General features: G+C 42.1%; 1 protein-coding gene across 5 annotated transcripts in view; it reads right to left on the bottom strand.

Moving 5' to 3' along the window:
• Positions 1-13,562, bottom strand: part of LOC100380755 (astrotactin-1) — a 299,659-nt gene that overhangs the window by 64,542 nt on the left and 221,555 nt on the right. For 4 of the 5 annotated variants that reach the window (XM_014140030.3, XM_014140031.3, XM_014140033.3 and 1 more), the window contains 3 exons: positions 7,562-7,830; positions 6,353-6,486; positions 6,065-6,216 (listed from right to left, as the gene is read on the bottom strand). In XM_014140030.3, coding sequence (XP_013995505.1) covers positions 6,065-6,216; positions 6,353-6,486; positions 7,562-7,830 — 555 coding nt within the window. The remainder of the gene's footprint in view (positions 1-6,064; positions 6,217-6,352; positions 6,487-7,561; positions 7,831-13,562) is intronic. The other variant, XM_014140032.3, reaches the window with a different exon arrangement.

Below are 13,562 nucleotides of genomic sequence, written 5' to 3'. Positions count from 1 at the left end.
TAATACTTGTGGATAGAAAACACCCTAAAGTTTCTAAAACTGTTTGAATGGTGTCTGTGAGTATAACAGAACTCATATGGCAGTCAAAACCCCAAGACAGATGGAAACAGGAAGTGGAATTCTGAATTGCGAACTCAACTTCATCACGTTGCCTATTAATCACACCGTGAGCTATGGTTCATTGAGCACTTCCTATTGCTTCCACTAGATGTCCCCAGTCTTCACAAATTGGTTTGAGCCTTCTACTGTTAAAATTGAATGAATGAGACGCTGTGGAACGTGGTCACACGGAGAGGGCCATCACCATTATGACGCCGGCGCCCCTGGTTCCCCTTTCGAAACGTTTTGAAACACAATGCAATCGTCCCCCTCGAATCTTATTGGCTCTCTTGTTGAAAAACGCCTTGAAGATTTATGTTATACAACATTTGACATGTTTGAACGAACCTAAATGGGAAAAAAATGCTTTTTGTCGAAATGGCTGTCCTGTGGCCGACGGAGGATTTGGATCAGCCTTCAGACGCGCTAACAAGAACAAGCTAATGGCACATAATGGATGAACTTTTTCGAAAGAAAATACATTTGTTGTGGACCTGGGATTCCTGGAAGTGCTTTCTGATGAAGACAACCAAAGGTAAGGGATTATTGACAATAGTATACAAGACTAGATGTGATATGCGATTGTTCCAAGATGGCGCTGACATGTAACGTTAGCCTATTTTTCAGAGTATCGCATCCCCTTTCATCGCAAAGTATGATTACCCAGTAAAGTTAATTTTAAATCTGGCATTACATGTGCTTTCAAGAGATATTCATCTATAAATCTTAGAATGACAATATTACATTTTAAAAATGTTTTCGAATAGTAATTTAGTAAATTGTAGCTCTGTTTCATCGGATGCATTTGAGGGAAAATAGTTAGTCAACGTTACGCACCGATGTAAAATGCTGTTTTTATATATAAATATGAACTTTATCAAACAAAAGAATGCATGTATTGTGTAACATGATGTCCTAGGTGTGTCATCTGATGAAGATTGTCAAAGGTTAGTGCTGCATTTAGCTGTTTTTTGGTTATTTGTGATGCATGTGGTTGGTCGGAAAATGGCTATGTGGCTACTTTTACGATATACTCCTCTAACATAATCTAATGTTTTGCTTTTGCTGTAAAGCCTTTTTGAAATCGGACAACGTGGTTCGATTCAGGAGAGGTGTATCTATAAAACGATATAATTTGAAAAAAATAATATATTTTTTAATTATAAAATTTTGTTACGCTAATGGCGATATGATTTTTTGCTGGATGTCCGTCCACAGGGGTTAATGACGAGTTTGGAGGGTACTATGGTGTTGAATGCTGAGCTGTAGTCAATGAACAGCATTCTGACATAGGTATTCCTCTTGTCCAGATGGGATAGCGCAGTGTGCAGTGTGATGGCGATTGCATTGTTTGTGAACCTATTGGGGCGGTAAGCAACTTGAAGTGGGTCTAGGGTGACAGGTAGGGTGGAGGTGATATGATCCTTGACTAGTCTCTCAAAGCACTTCATGATGACAGAAGTGAGTGCTACGGGGCAATAGTCATTTAGTTCAGTTACCTTAGCTTTCTTGGGAACAGGAACAATGGTGGTCATCTTGAAGCATGTGGGGACAGCAGACCGGGATAGGGAGTGATTGAATATGTGCATAAACACACCAGCCAGCTGGTCTGCGCATGCTCTGATGATGCGGCTAGGGATGCCGTCTGGGCCGGCAGCCTTACGAGGGTTAACACGTTTAAATATTTTACTCACGTCGGCCACGGAGAAGGAGACGCGACAGTCCTTGGTAGCGAGCCGCGTTGGTGGCACTGTATTGTCCTCAAAGTGAGCAAAGAAGTTGTTTAATTTGTCTGGGAGCAAGACGTCGATGTCCGCGACAGGGCTGGTTTTCTTTTTGTAATCTGTGATTGTCTGTAGACCCTGCCACATACGTCTCGTGTTTGAGCTGTTGAATTGCGACTCCACTTGAAACTGACACTTTGCTTGTTTGATTGCCTTACGGAGGGAATAACTACACGGTTTGTATTCAGTCATATTTCCAGTCACCTTGCCATGATTAAATGCGGTGGTACATGATTTCAGTTTTGCGTGACTGCTGCCATCATTCCACGGTTTCTGGTTAGGGAAGGTTTTAATAGTCACAGTGGGTGCAACATCTTCTATACACTTCCTTATAAACTCGCTCACCGAGTCAGCGTATACGTCAATGTTAATATCTGAGGCTACCCGGAACATATCCCAGTCCACATGATTGAAGCAATCTTGAATCGTGGAATAGGATTGGTCAGATCAGCGTTGGATAGACCTAGGTCAGATTTGCCAAAAGGAGGGCGGGGGAGGGCCTTGTATGCATCGTGGAAGTTAGAGTAGCAATGGTCGAGCGTGTTACTCACTCGAGTACAGCAATCAATATGCTAATAGAATTTAGGTAGCCTTGTTCTCAAATTAGCTTTGTTAAAATCCCCAGCTACAATAAATGCAGCCTCAGGATATAAGGTTTCCAGTTTGCATAAAGTCCAGTGAAGTTCCATGATGGCTGTCTTGGTATCCGCTTGCGGGGGGATATACACGGCTGTGACGATAACCGAGGAGGGTTCTCTTGGGAGATAATACGGTCGGCATTTCATTGTGAGGAATTCTAGGTCAGGTGAACAAGAGGACTTGAGTTCCTGTATGTTACAATTACACCATGAGTCGTTAATCATGAAACACACACCCCCACCCTTCTTCTTACCAGAGAGATGTTTATTCCTGTCGGGTCGATAAACTGAAAATCCCGTTGCCTGTATGGGCTCCGACAGCATGACCCCAGCTAGCCATGTTTTCGTGAAACAGAGTATGTTACAATCCCGCATATCTCTGGAAAGCAACTCTTGCCCTGATTTCGTCAACTTTGTTAACTAGGGACTGGACATAAGCGAGTAATATACTCGGAAGCAGTGGGTGGTGTGTGCGCATCCGAAGCCACATTAGAAGACCGCTCCGTCACCCTCTCCTCCGGCGGCGTTGTTTTCGGTCAGCCTCTGGAATCAGTTCAAATGCCCTTGGAGGTGCAGACAAAGGATCCGCTTTAGGAAAGTCGTTTTCCTGGTCGTACTGCTGGTTGTGCTGGTAAGTTGACGTCTCTCTGATGTCCAATAGTTCTTCCCGGTTGTATGTAATAACACTTAGTTTTCTGGGCTAACAAAATAAGAAATAATACATTAAAAAAAATACTGCACAGTTTCCTAAGGACTAGAAGCGAAGCTGCCATCTCTATCGGCGCCATCTTGATGACCAGATATCTTTCCTCTGCTCCTAGGTGGTTCAAGATCTGTAGCCTACTGTCTGCATAGCTCCATTCCACCACCTATATTTGACATTCAAGGTGTGTGCTTTGAAGCAATCAATCAATCCACTAATCATTCCATAAAGATTTAAAATCACTTATAGTTTTGAGCCATGTGTATTTTATGGGTCATTTTCAGTATGTCAGCCTAATCAGTTTCATCGGTCAATCACTTTTTGTCATCATATGTTTGCCAGAAAAGCAACATATTTCAAGCTTAAATATTGGATGCTACAAGTGAATCCAGGGCGGGCTGAAAAACAACTGATCGGGAAACAAGTTGAGACTGCACAGGACTCCCCAGCTAGACTGTTGGTGAAAACAACCGGTCCATGATGGTAATTACAGCAACTTGAAACAGTAGAAAAGCCAATAGGACCTGTGTGGAAGCAGTCTACTTATCCCTTCCTAGAAAAGCACTTATCCAGAGTTTGCTGGAATGGGACTTGCTTATGATTGCAAAAATACCGGAATCTTCAGTCATTTTTCTATGGCAATCTATGATAGCTTTGGTAATACATACTTGAATAACTTCCCAAAAAAATTATTCATATATATACAGTTGAAGTCGGAAGCTTACATACAGCCAAATACATTTAAACTCAGTTTTTCACAATTCCTGACATTTAATCCTAGTAAAAATTCCCTGTCTTAGGTCAGTTAGGATCACCACTTTATTTTAAGAAAGTGAAATGTCAGAATAATAGTAGAGAGAATTATTTATTTCGGCTTTTATTTCTTTCATCACATTCCCAGTGGGTCAGAAGTGTACATATGCTCAATTAGTATTTGGTAGCATTGCCTTTAAATTGTTTAACTTGGGTCAAACGTTTGGGTAGCCTTCCACAAGCTTCCCACAATAAGTTGGGTGAATTTTGGCCCATTCCTCCTGACAGAGCTGGTGTAACTGAGTCAGGTTTGTAGGCCTCCTTGTTCGCACACGCTTTGTCAGTTCTGCCCACAAATTTTCTACAGGATTGAGGTCAGGGCTTTGTGATGGCCACTCCAATACATTGACTTTGTTGTCCTTAAGCCATTTTTCCACAACTTTGGAAGTATGCTTGGGGTCATTGTCCATTTGGAAGACCCATTTGCGACCAAGCTTTAACTTCCTGACTGATGTCTTGAGACGTTGCTTCAATATATCCACATAATTTTCCATCTGCAGTCCCTCCTGCAGCAAAGCACCCCCACAACATGATGCTGCCACCCCCGTGCTTCACGGTTGGGATGGTGTTCTTCGGCTTGCAAGCATCCCCCTTTTTCCTCCAAACATAACGATGGTCATTATGGCCAAACAGTTCTATTTTTGTTTAATCTCCCAGAGGACATTTCTCCAAAATGTACAATCTTTGTCCCCATGTGCAGTTGCAAACCGTAGTCTGGCTTTTTTATGGCGGTTTTGGAGCAGTGGCTTCTTCCTTGCTGAGCGGCCTTTCAGGTTATGTTGATATAGGACTCGTTTTACTGTGGATATAGATACTTTTGTACCTATTTCCTCCAGCATTTTCACAAGGTCCTTTGCTGTTGTTCTGGGATTGATTTGCACTTTTCGCACCAAAGTACGTTAATCTCTAGGAGACAGAACGCGTCTTCTTCCTGAACGGTATGACGGGTGCGTGGTCCCATGGTGTTTATACTTGCGTACTATTGTTTGTACAGATGAACATGGTACCATCAGGCGTTTGGAAATTGTTCCCAAGGATGAACCAGACTTGTGGCGGTCTACAATTTTTTTTCTGAGGTCTTGGCTGATTTCTTTTGATTTTCCCATGATGTCAAGCAAAGAGGCACCGAGTTTGAAGGTAGGCCTTGAAATACATCCACAGGTACACCACCAATTGACTCAAATTATGTCAATTAGCATATCAGAAGCTTCTAAAGCCATGACATAATTTCTTGGAATTTTCCAAGCTGTTTAAAGGCACAGTCAACTTAGTATGTAAACTTCTGACTTCAACTGTACATAGTATTAATTTATTATATCTGTATCCATATTTTCCATGAGTTTCTAGTAGATAGACCATATTGTTCAAAAGAAAATAGCACCTAATCAACAATGCCATTATTTTCAATTAACTCTGCAAGTCTTCCAACTATTGACTTTTTCACAACTGCAACCCGTTTGATGCCAAAACATTCACACCAAATCCATATTGACATAATAAAATACATAAAAGTTTGTAAATAAATATATATTTAAAGGGTATTTCATGCTGAAACATTCATATTAAACACCAATGATATTCACAAAGTTTATGGTTTATATTTAGGATGTTTTACAGCTTTGCCATTCTATTTTTATCTTAAAATCTTATTTCATTATTTGATATATTTTTCTCTGTGTGATGAAGTGACAGATGAAGATGATTCAGCACTAGAACATGTGTGATGCACTCCACTACTTTGCATATTTAGTAATTGTTAACTCTAGAAATCTAAAATGCAGACCACACTATTGTTAGCATTGACCACCATCTTGTGGTTATATGCAAAACTACAATATTAACAAATGTAAATCATTAATTTAAGAATCTGGAATTTTGCTGTGGTAACATATAGTTAGAGGTTTCCTTACCTTGCCTCAACATTTAGCAACCATGCACGGCTATTTTTGTATTTATACATGGACATATTGTATGAAATGAACGTAAATACCATACTTCCTCAAAACTGAAACAGAGAAGGGATGTACCTGTCTCCATTTTGGAGTGGTCTGTCCTCTCTGTCACTTTCTCCTGGCTAATGAGGTAATCCACGATGCGCACCCCGATTGGTGGCTCAGTGTGATTCCATTCCACGATGACCAATGAACTGCTGGGCTCATAGGAGTGGGACAACCTGAGCCTGGGAGACAATAAAGAGAGTTACACCTAACTAACTCAACAAATCCTGACAAGACAAGCTCATCTTTAGATATCAATACATACAATCTTACTTGTGTTTATCAAGTCGAGTAGACAGAATGTTTTGAGTGACTCACCTAGGCTGAGGGAGAGGGGCACATGTTGGCAGTCCGTCCGTCCCGAATGCATTTGAGTCACAACGGCACCAGTCATCGATTACGTCACCTTTCCCAGAACACCACAGCATGCTCATCATGGCCTCCTGCAGTGCCTGCAAAGAGACAGGAGGATGGAGCAAACACTGTCAATAACACCCAGCCTGAGTCTAGACATCAATATGATCTGCCCCTCTAGGGGGTCATGCAATCATCCTCTAGCTTACCGTTTGCCATCTGACATATTGATGTAGGCTTATGTCCAGCATACACTACACAATTTCACAACATGTCGGAGAGCAGCTTCTCTTTTTGCGACCTCTATTGTCAAACATCTCGCATATGTGTTTTGCTGTGGTACGGTAACGATGTGCGCTGAGAGTCGGGAAGCAAGTTCAGGGAGTGAGTATTTAAAAATATAAATTAACATAATACAAACAAGAAACACGAACAATGCACAGAAAGGAAACTGAAACAGAAACAATGACGCCTGAGGAAGGAACCAAAGGGAGTGACAGATATAGGGAAGGTAATCAAGGAAGTGATGGAGTCCAGGTGAGTGTCATAATGCGCTGATGCGCGTAACTATGGTGACAGGTGTGCGCCATAACGAGCAGCCTGGTGACCTAGAGGCTGGAGAGGGAGCACACGTAACAGTACTCTCTCCCCGATGCACGGCTCCGGCCGCAGGATGACAACCAAGATGACGTTCCCGGGGATCATGAGCGGACCGGTCACCTCTGCTAAGGTGCAGGATCCTGTCGATCACCTCCTTGATTACCTGCCCTTCATGTCACTCCCTTTTGGTTTCTTCCCCAGTCGTCATTGTTGCTATTTCATGTCAGTGCGCTGTTTGTTTTTCTTGTTTTGTTAATTTATTAATGAAATGTATTCACTCCCTGAACTTGCTTCCTGACTCTCAGCGTACATCATTACAGGTACCCAAACCAAGGGCTTCTCTCGCTGCATGATTGAATGTATGAATTTATATTTAAATATTGGTGGTGAATGTTCTTTTATGCTCTGAATTCAAAATTGGAAAAGCACGAGGTTTTATGCATGGAAATAATTTGCACACTGCTCTTAAAGTCTCACTACTTTATTTATGCTTTTAGGAATCCACTACTGAAAATGTGTCTGTGACCGCTAAAATGGGGGTAAACCAAGGTTTTCAGTGAAAGCTTTCTGTACCTGGTAGGTGTGATTGTTGGAGACCAGCTCGTAGAGCGGGGCGGCCTTAGTGATCTGGAGCAGTACAGGCTCGGCTGGACGCCCAGGCCCAGGGCTCATGTGGCAGAGGTGGCAGGAGTACGGGCACTGGCCCTGGCTGCTGCAGTCCATGCGAACCCCCGCCGCCATGCGCTTGGCACCAGAGTCCAGTAGGCTGGCGATGTACGCTGGGTAGGTCAGTGTCCGGGGCTCCTTGTCGCGCTCCTCTGACTCTTCTGATGGGGAATTCCCTGAAAAGGGCATAGTTATAGTTACTGTGGGATTTGGATATAATAATTTGTTGACAACGTTTGAAATCATGTAATCTTTTCCTGAAATAGAGAAGTTATTGGTGTTAGTTTTAAAAACTAAATGTGATATGCAGTATATTGGGTATATCCACATGTGCATTGCATTTCCCTCAAAACTGGCACTGCATTTAGTTCCATTTATTATGCTGTCCTCTCATATGCACTTAGGGCAGTGCTGGCATCTTCAAAGACATCTCTTGTGTTATTAAATGCAAAGCTTTGGCACGTTTTCTCTTAAAAAGGGTTCAGATTACCATTCCTTCATTCTGCTGAGTCGTGTCCATACACAGGCAATTTAAAAGCTCAAAAGCAAACTAGGGAATAGCCAGTTGCTGAGAGCTGGTTTTGATGAAATTAAACATGGCTTCATGAGCCAACAGGGTGAGGGGGGGAAACAGACAGTCACCTTTTGCTCTAGCACATAATGTAGTCCCTATCATAGAATGAGATAGAAAACTAAATCAGTATACACTGCACTTTATTGCATGTGAATGAATAAAAGCACATGGCCATCAATCAAACAAGAGGACAGTAAGGCACATTAGATATGATCAGAAAGATGGGGTTTGCACATTGTTATTCATAGATCACATTGTCCTCAAAGTGTGACACGCATGGCAATGGTGGGCTTGTCATGGGCGTTTGATCCGGGCCTGTGGCAGTTTGAGTGATGAAGCACAGCTTTTCATATCATGTATGTAAATGCTGATGATCAACTACCAGGGCACGTCAGTCTTCATCAAGTCGTGACAAGCTGGACCTCTGGTGGGTTGACGGTCGTCCACATGGTCATCGTCCCAAATGGCACCCTATTACCTATTTAGTGCTCTATTGACCAGAGCCCTATGGGAGCTCCGGTCAAAAAACTCATTTGGGACACAACCATGGTCAGGCCTGAGGGGTACAGTGGTGTGGTGGCCCTATGTGGCCATTTACAGCGCTTGATTAATCAGACAGAAGTAGGAAGTGAGGGTCTGTGCCTGGAGCCATAGCATGGACTTTGTCCATGTCAAACACGGCTGGTGAGACTCAGGACACGTCTGAACATTTTCAAGGCAGGCAGGACGTTAACGGTGGCCGAGTTTGGAGGATGTCCTGGACTTCTAGGCTCTGAGATAAAATGCGATGCGTAGGGAAATCGACTCAGTGAATCTTTCTGGATAAATAAATGATGACTTTTGTTCTCAGGATGGAGAATAAGAAATACATGAACACACAGCGACACTCTTACGTGCACACACACATATGTCACGCACGCATGCACACACACACCAATTTACTTTGACATATTGCTTTACCTCATCATCCAGACAGTTATGAGACAAACATAATGAATATCAAGATGATGCTGCAAAAGACAAATCGCTTTCAAGGAAAGGAGAAAACATCCATTAAATTCCATTCACTTTGGAAAGGGTCTCGGGATGAGAAAGCTGAGGTAAATCTTGTCATCTGCAGCCCACCTTCAGCACTTCGAATCTAAATTTACGCTTCCTGTTTCTGACAGTCAGATCGGTACCAATTACCAGATGTTGGGAAGGTGAAGATTAGAAGATTCTTTGACACGATATAGAACACAGAATATGTCATCACCCCGGAAGAGTTGGTGTTCCAGGGATACAGTACTTTGCCTCCCACGTAGAGAAATGCCCTCTGATAAACACTAGGTGATGCTATAGTGTTTCTAGTAGCATTGCACGATATAAAAAACTATTGATCATATGACTGCAGATTATTTTGTACACCATACTAAGGGAGGAACTGATAGGAGAACCTCTTACATTTTGTGGAGATGGATGCTAATAAAAACCTTGTTATTATGATTTCTAGCTGATTTATACATCACCACATTAAAATATACAGTTGAGCTACCAGGCAATAGAGAGCATACACAAATCATATCAAAGGGAGTTATATTAATACTGCTTGAAATAGATCACTAAAATCTGACTATATGCAGTCAACCATGTGGTGCCTCCAGAAAGCAACACCGCTGCACAGTGCAACCCGGCCAGGAACGTAATACAGTGGAGCTCTTAAACAAATCTCTGTGACAGGCAAATCTTCCCAGGCAGATGTCGCTTGTACTAGATAATTCGCAGTGGCACACTTTGCTACACCTATACACAGCTAAGTAAATTGCAATAAAGCAGACACTCACTCTGAGTGGCAATCCACTGTGATATTCAACCTGATTGCTAATACAGTGGATGGTGGATGCCTTTTCCCCACCAGTCAATACCTACCGAGCAAGCAGGTATGGAAGGGTTGAAGCTCTCAATGGGACTACATAAACCATATGGATGGCCTGACATCTGGGCTAGTAAAACAGTATTTACATGCTAATAGTAAACCTATGCCTTCACTCACTCCAGCCTACTTGGCCAGCTAGCCTTTCAATCATTCTGAAGTTCGATTTATCCCTGCACTTAAGATGGTTGGGTGGGAATGGGCTTAGCTGACAGACCTCTTTGGCCCTTAATAGAAGCTGTTGCCACGGCACTGTGCAGCGCAGGTGAGAGTGCCTGCGTTTATTTACCGTTGATTGGGCCTGCCCACGGACGCACCACATTAGTGATATCTTGTTCATGGACTTTGAAGGGGACTAATGCGTCTGTCTTCAAATCCCACCAACACCTCCCAATACGTTGGTGTGTTAGGCAGGTCTGTGAGTTTGCGAAGGTCTGAATTGAAGGCAATTTACTGACGATTCGCCTCCAAGTGAGACATTACACTGGGGCCGCATCACAGCTATACAAATGGTCAGAGGATACGTGCACAGCAGGAGGACCTGACAGTTTTTTGATTTTATAATGGGAAATGTATTATAAAATGCAAAACAGGCAAAGGTATAGTATCTTCCTATTGCAGAGCTTTGCTAGGACATTTTTCCATCCTTTATAACCCATCCTCTATAACCCATTACAAACAAAGGCCTGAAACTTTATATAACCATTGTTAGAGATGATAGAAATAGCAGTGTATGAGCCACTATAGAAAGTACAGTAAATGCATTACCCATACAGATAGTCTATTTGACTACCAAGATATTCAGATACCATAGTTCCAGAATCCTAAGAACTCTCACCATGGAACTGAACCTGATTTATGTTGCCATTCATTGGGTTTATTTTGGCCGGCCCTGTGTTTTATAGGTTCACAGGGGAGAAAAGTACCTCAAGCAGCATGAAACATAAGACCATAAAGGTTGAGGATGCAGTGGGGGTTTTATACAGATAAGATCAATTTGACTGGCTCTGACTAACTGTAATATAATATTATATGTTAAGGGCTTGTCTGACTTAAATCTATACCAGAGGCATCCATTTCATAGCAAGCTGAGAGAATCAAGATGCGGCGGCCCCATAGCAACAGCGGTACAGTATAATTAAATGTTTGCAACTTGGTGTTAGTATCCCTGGGAGCTGCTGTGGATCTCAACAGTGGTGTTTTATATTTTCCTCACCAGCAAGGTGCAGTCGGAGGCCTTATCAGTCCACACGAGGCTGGCAGCTGGCATTATTTTCATGGACAGATTACACGGCAACATTCACCCCACAGTATAATTTACACTTTTGGCAGGCGCGGCGACCTTCATGGGTACTGGCTGGGTGCAGCCGTCCTAAAGTTTTAGCTACTTCTACTAATTAACTGAAAAAAGCAATTCAATGGAATTCCAAACTGTGCATCCTCCCTGGAAAACAACCAAATAGATATACCTATAAAAGCAATATACTGGCACGGTAACAGTATCTGAGGGAGTACAACAACAGATCAATGTAAAGGCAGGTTGCAGTGGGCAGTGAAACCCATAGACACAAAACGTATTTTCATTTTCTATTGTAACAAAATAATACATTCTTGACCTGCCTTTCTCAGAGATAAAGTATATTTTGTGAAAATGTTCCCCATGCAGCAGAGAAAAAGTGATATTGAATTATTGAACCTTTTTTCTCTGGCTTAGACAGAGAGAACTGTGTAAAGTTCAGGGAGGAATTTGCTCTTATTGTGGAAATGTCTAGATCACTTTCCATTAAAGAGGTTGGTTCATGGCTCATTAAAAAGTTGGGTTTTCAGCAAATGTAGGAGTATTTATATTGAATCAAGCTTCATAATATTAACAATAATTATCTTATTTAAATAAGATGGCTACACTAAACTCGTCTGTACAAATTCCTCATACTTGCCTAAGGGTTAACCTATCGTTTGTTCTAATTTGGACATAAAGTAAGATTAATTAATTATAAGCGTACAGATTGGATTTAGAGATAGTAGCTTATATTTGCTGATGGTCCGGAATCCCAAAATTGTCTTTGTGATGGTCTTGTCTGTTACTTGGAGGAGGAAGCCATCACCATCCTAAGCGGGAGAAGATATTCATTATAAAAAGGAACTCACAAGGGTCCCATCTGTCTGACCTCCAAAATGAGTAAGAGGGGCCAAGCGATGACTGCTACATCAAGTCCCTTTCTCAAGCCCCCATTCTGTCAAGCGCACTGAGGTCACCCTGTGTTGACATAGCAACCAACCTGCACAGCTCGTCCTCAATCTTCACCAAAGCTTGACACAAACACACACCACCACCACCCCATCCCAGTCAGCCCTGCTCTCTACTCCTCTATCTCCCCCGCCTTGGCGGTTTCCAGTAAAGTGTTGTTATGTGATAGCTAGCCGGCCTAGATCCACTCTCTCTCTCTTTAGCTTCTATGTACAACAGACATTGTACCTGGTGTAAACTCTGTGAGATTATAAATATGTCTTGGGTCACATTCCTAAGTGTTTCAGTTTGGCCACAGAGACAGAGAGCAGCAAAGCCGGTCGGTATAATAATTTCGTTGTGGAGGATGAATCAATAGGCAGGAAATATCAGTAATTAAGCTGATAAAATAGTATCCCTGTAATTGCCATCTGACATCTGAGCAGCTCGTTAAGCCAAGAGGGAGCATTGGGGAAAAAAGTCAATTAATATCTATCAGCAGCGAACTGATAGCATCCTAAATGAACGGTCACTGGTCCAGTGGAAATAGAGAGAGAGAAAGAGACAGAGAGCAAGAGAGACCTCTCCTCCTCTCATCGCCACCCAACTGGAGGCCACACATCTGTCTTCCCCCTGAACCTGACCTATCAAAACGTACAGATGGTTTAGGTTCCACTTCAGCTCTGTTTCTGTGCCAAGACATGACAAACGAGCTGTAAAAGCTGATTTAATTGCTATCACAAAGCCTCATTCACACAGGCCTCTGTAACATTGGAGAAGAATGTACTCTAGACTAGGAATTACTCGAGTACTCGAATGGTAAAGAAATCTATTTTTACAACACAAGAACTACACTAGATTTCAATGTTTTGCATTTATCTATAAGCCTATGCCAACAGTGAGCAACAATGCCTAATTGATCATAACCATTACAGATAACAAATCCTAATTGCTAAATTGCCCCATATACAGTACTAGTCAAAGTTTGGACACACCTACTCATTCAAGTGTTTTTCTTATAATTTTTTTTACTATTTTCGACATAGTAGGATAATAGTTAAGACTTCAAAACTATGAAATAACACATAAGGAATCATGTAGTAACCAAAGAAGTGTTAAACAAATACAAATATATTTTAGATTTTAGATTCTTCAAGTAGCCACCCTTTGCCTTGATGACAGCTTTGCACACTCT

The sequence above is a fragment of the Salmo salar genome, chromosome 14, assembly GCF_965601325.2.
Source record: "Salmo salar chromosome 14, fSalSal1, whole genome shotgun sequence".
Lineage (NCBI taxonomy): Eukaryota > Metazoa > Chordata > Actinopteri > Salmoniformes > Salmonidae > Salmo > Salmo salar.
The sequence above is the reverse complement of the archived record's forward strand: the minus strand, read 5'-3'. Positions and strand labels throughout refer to the sequence as shown.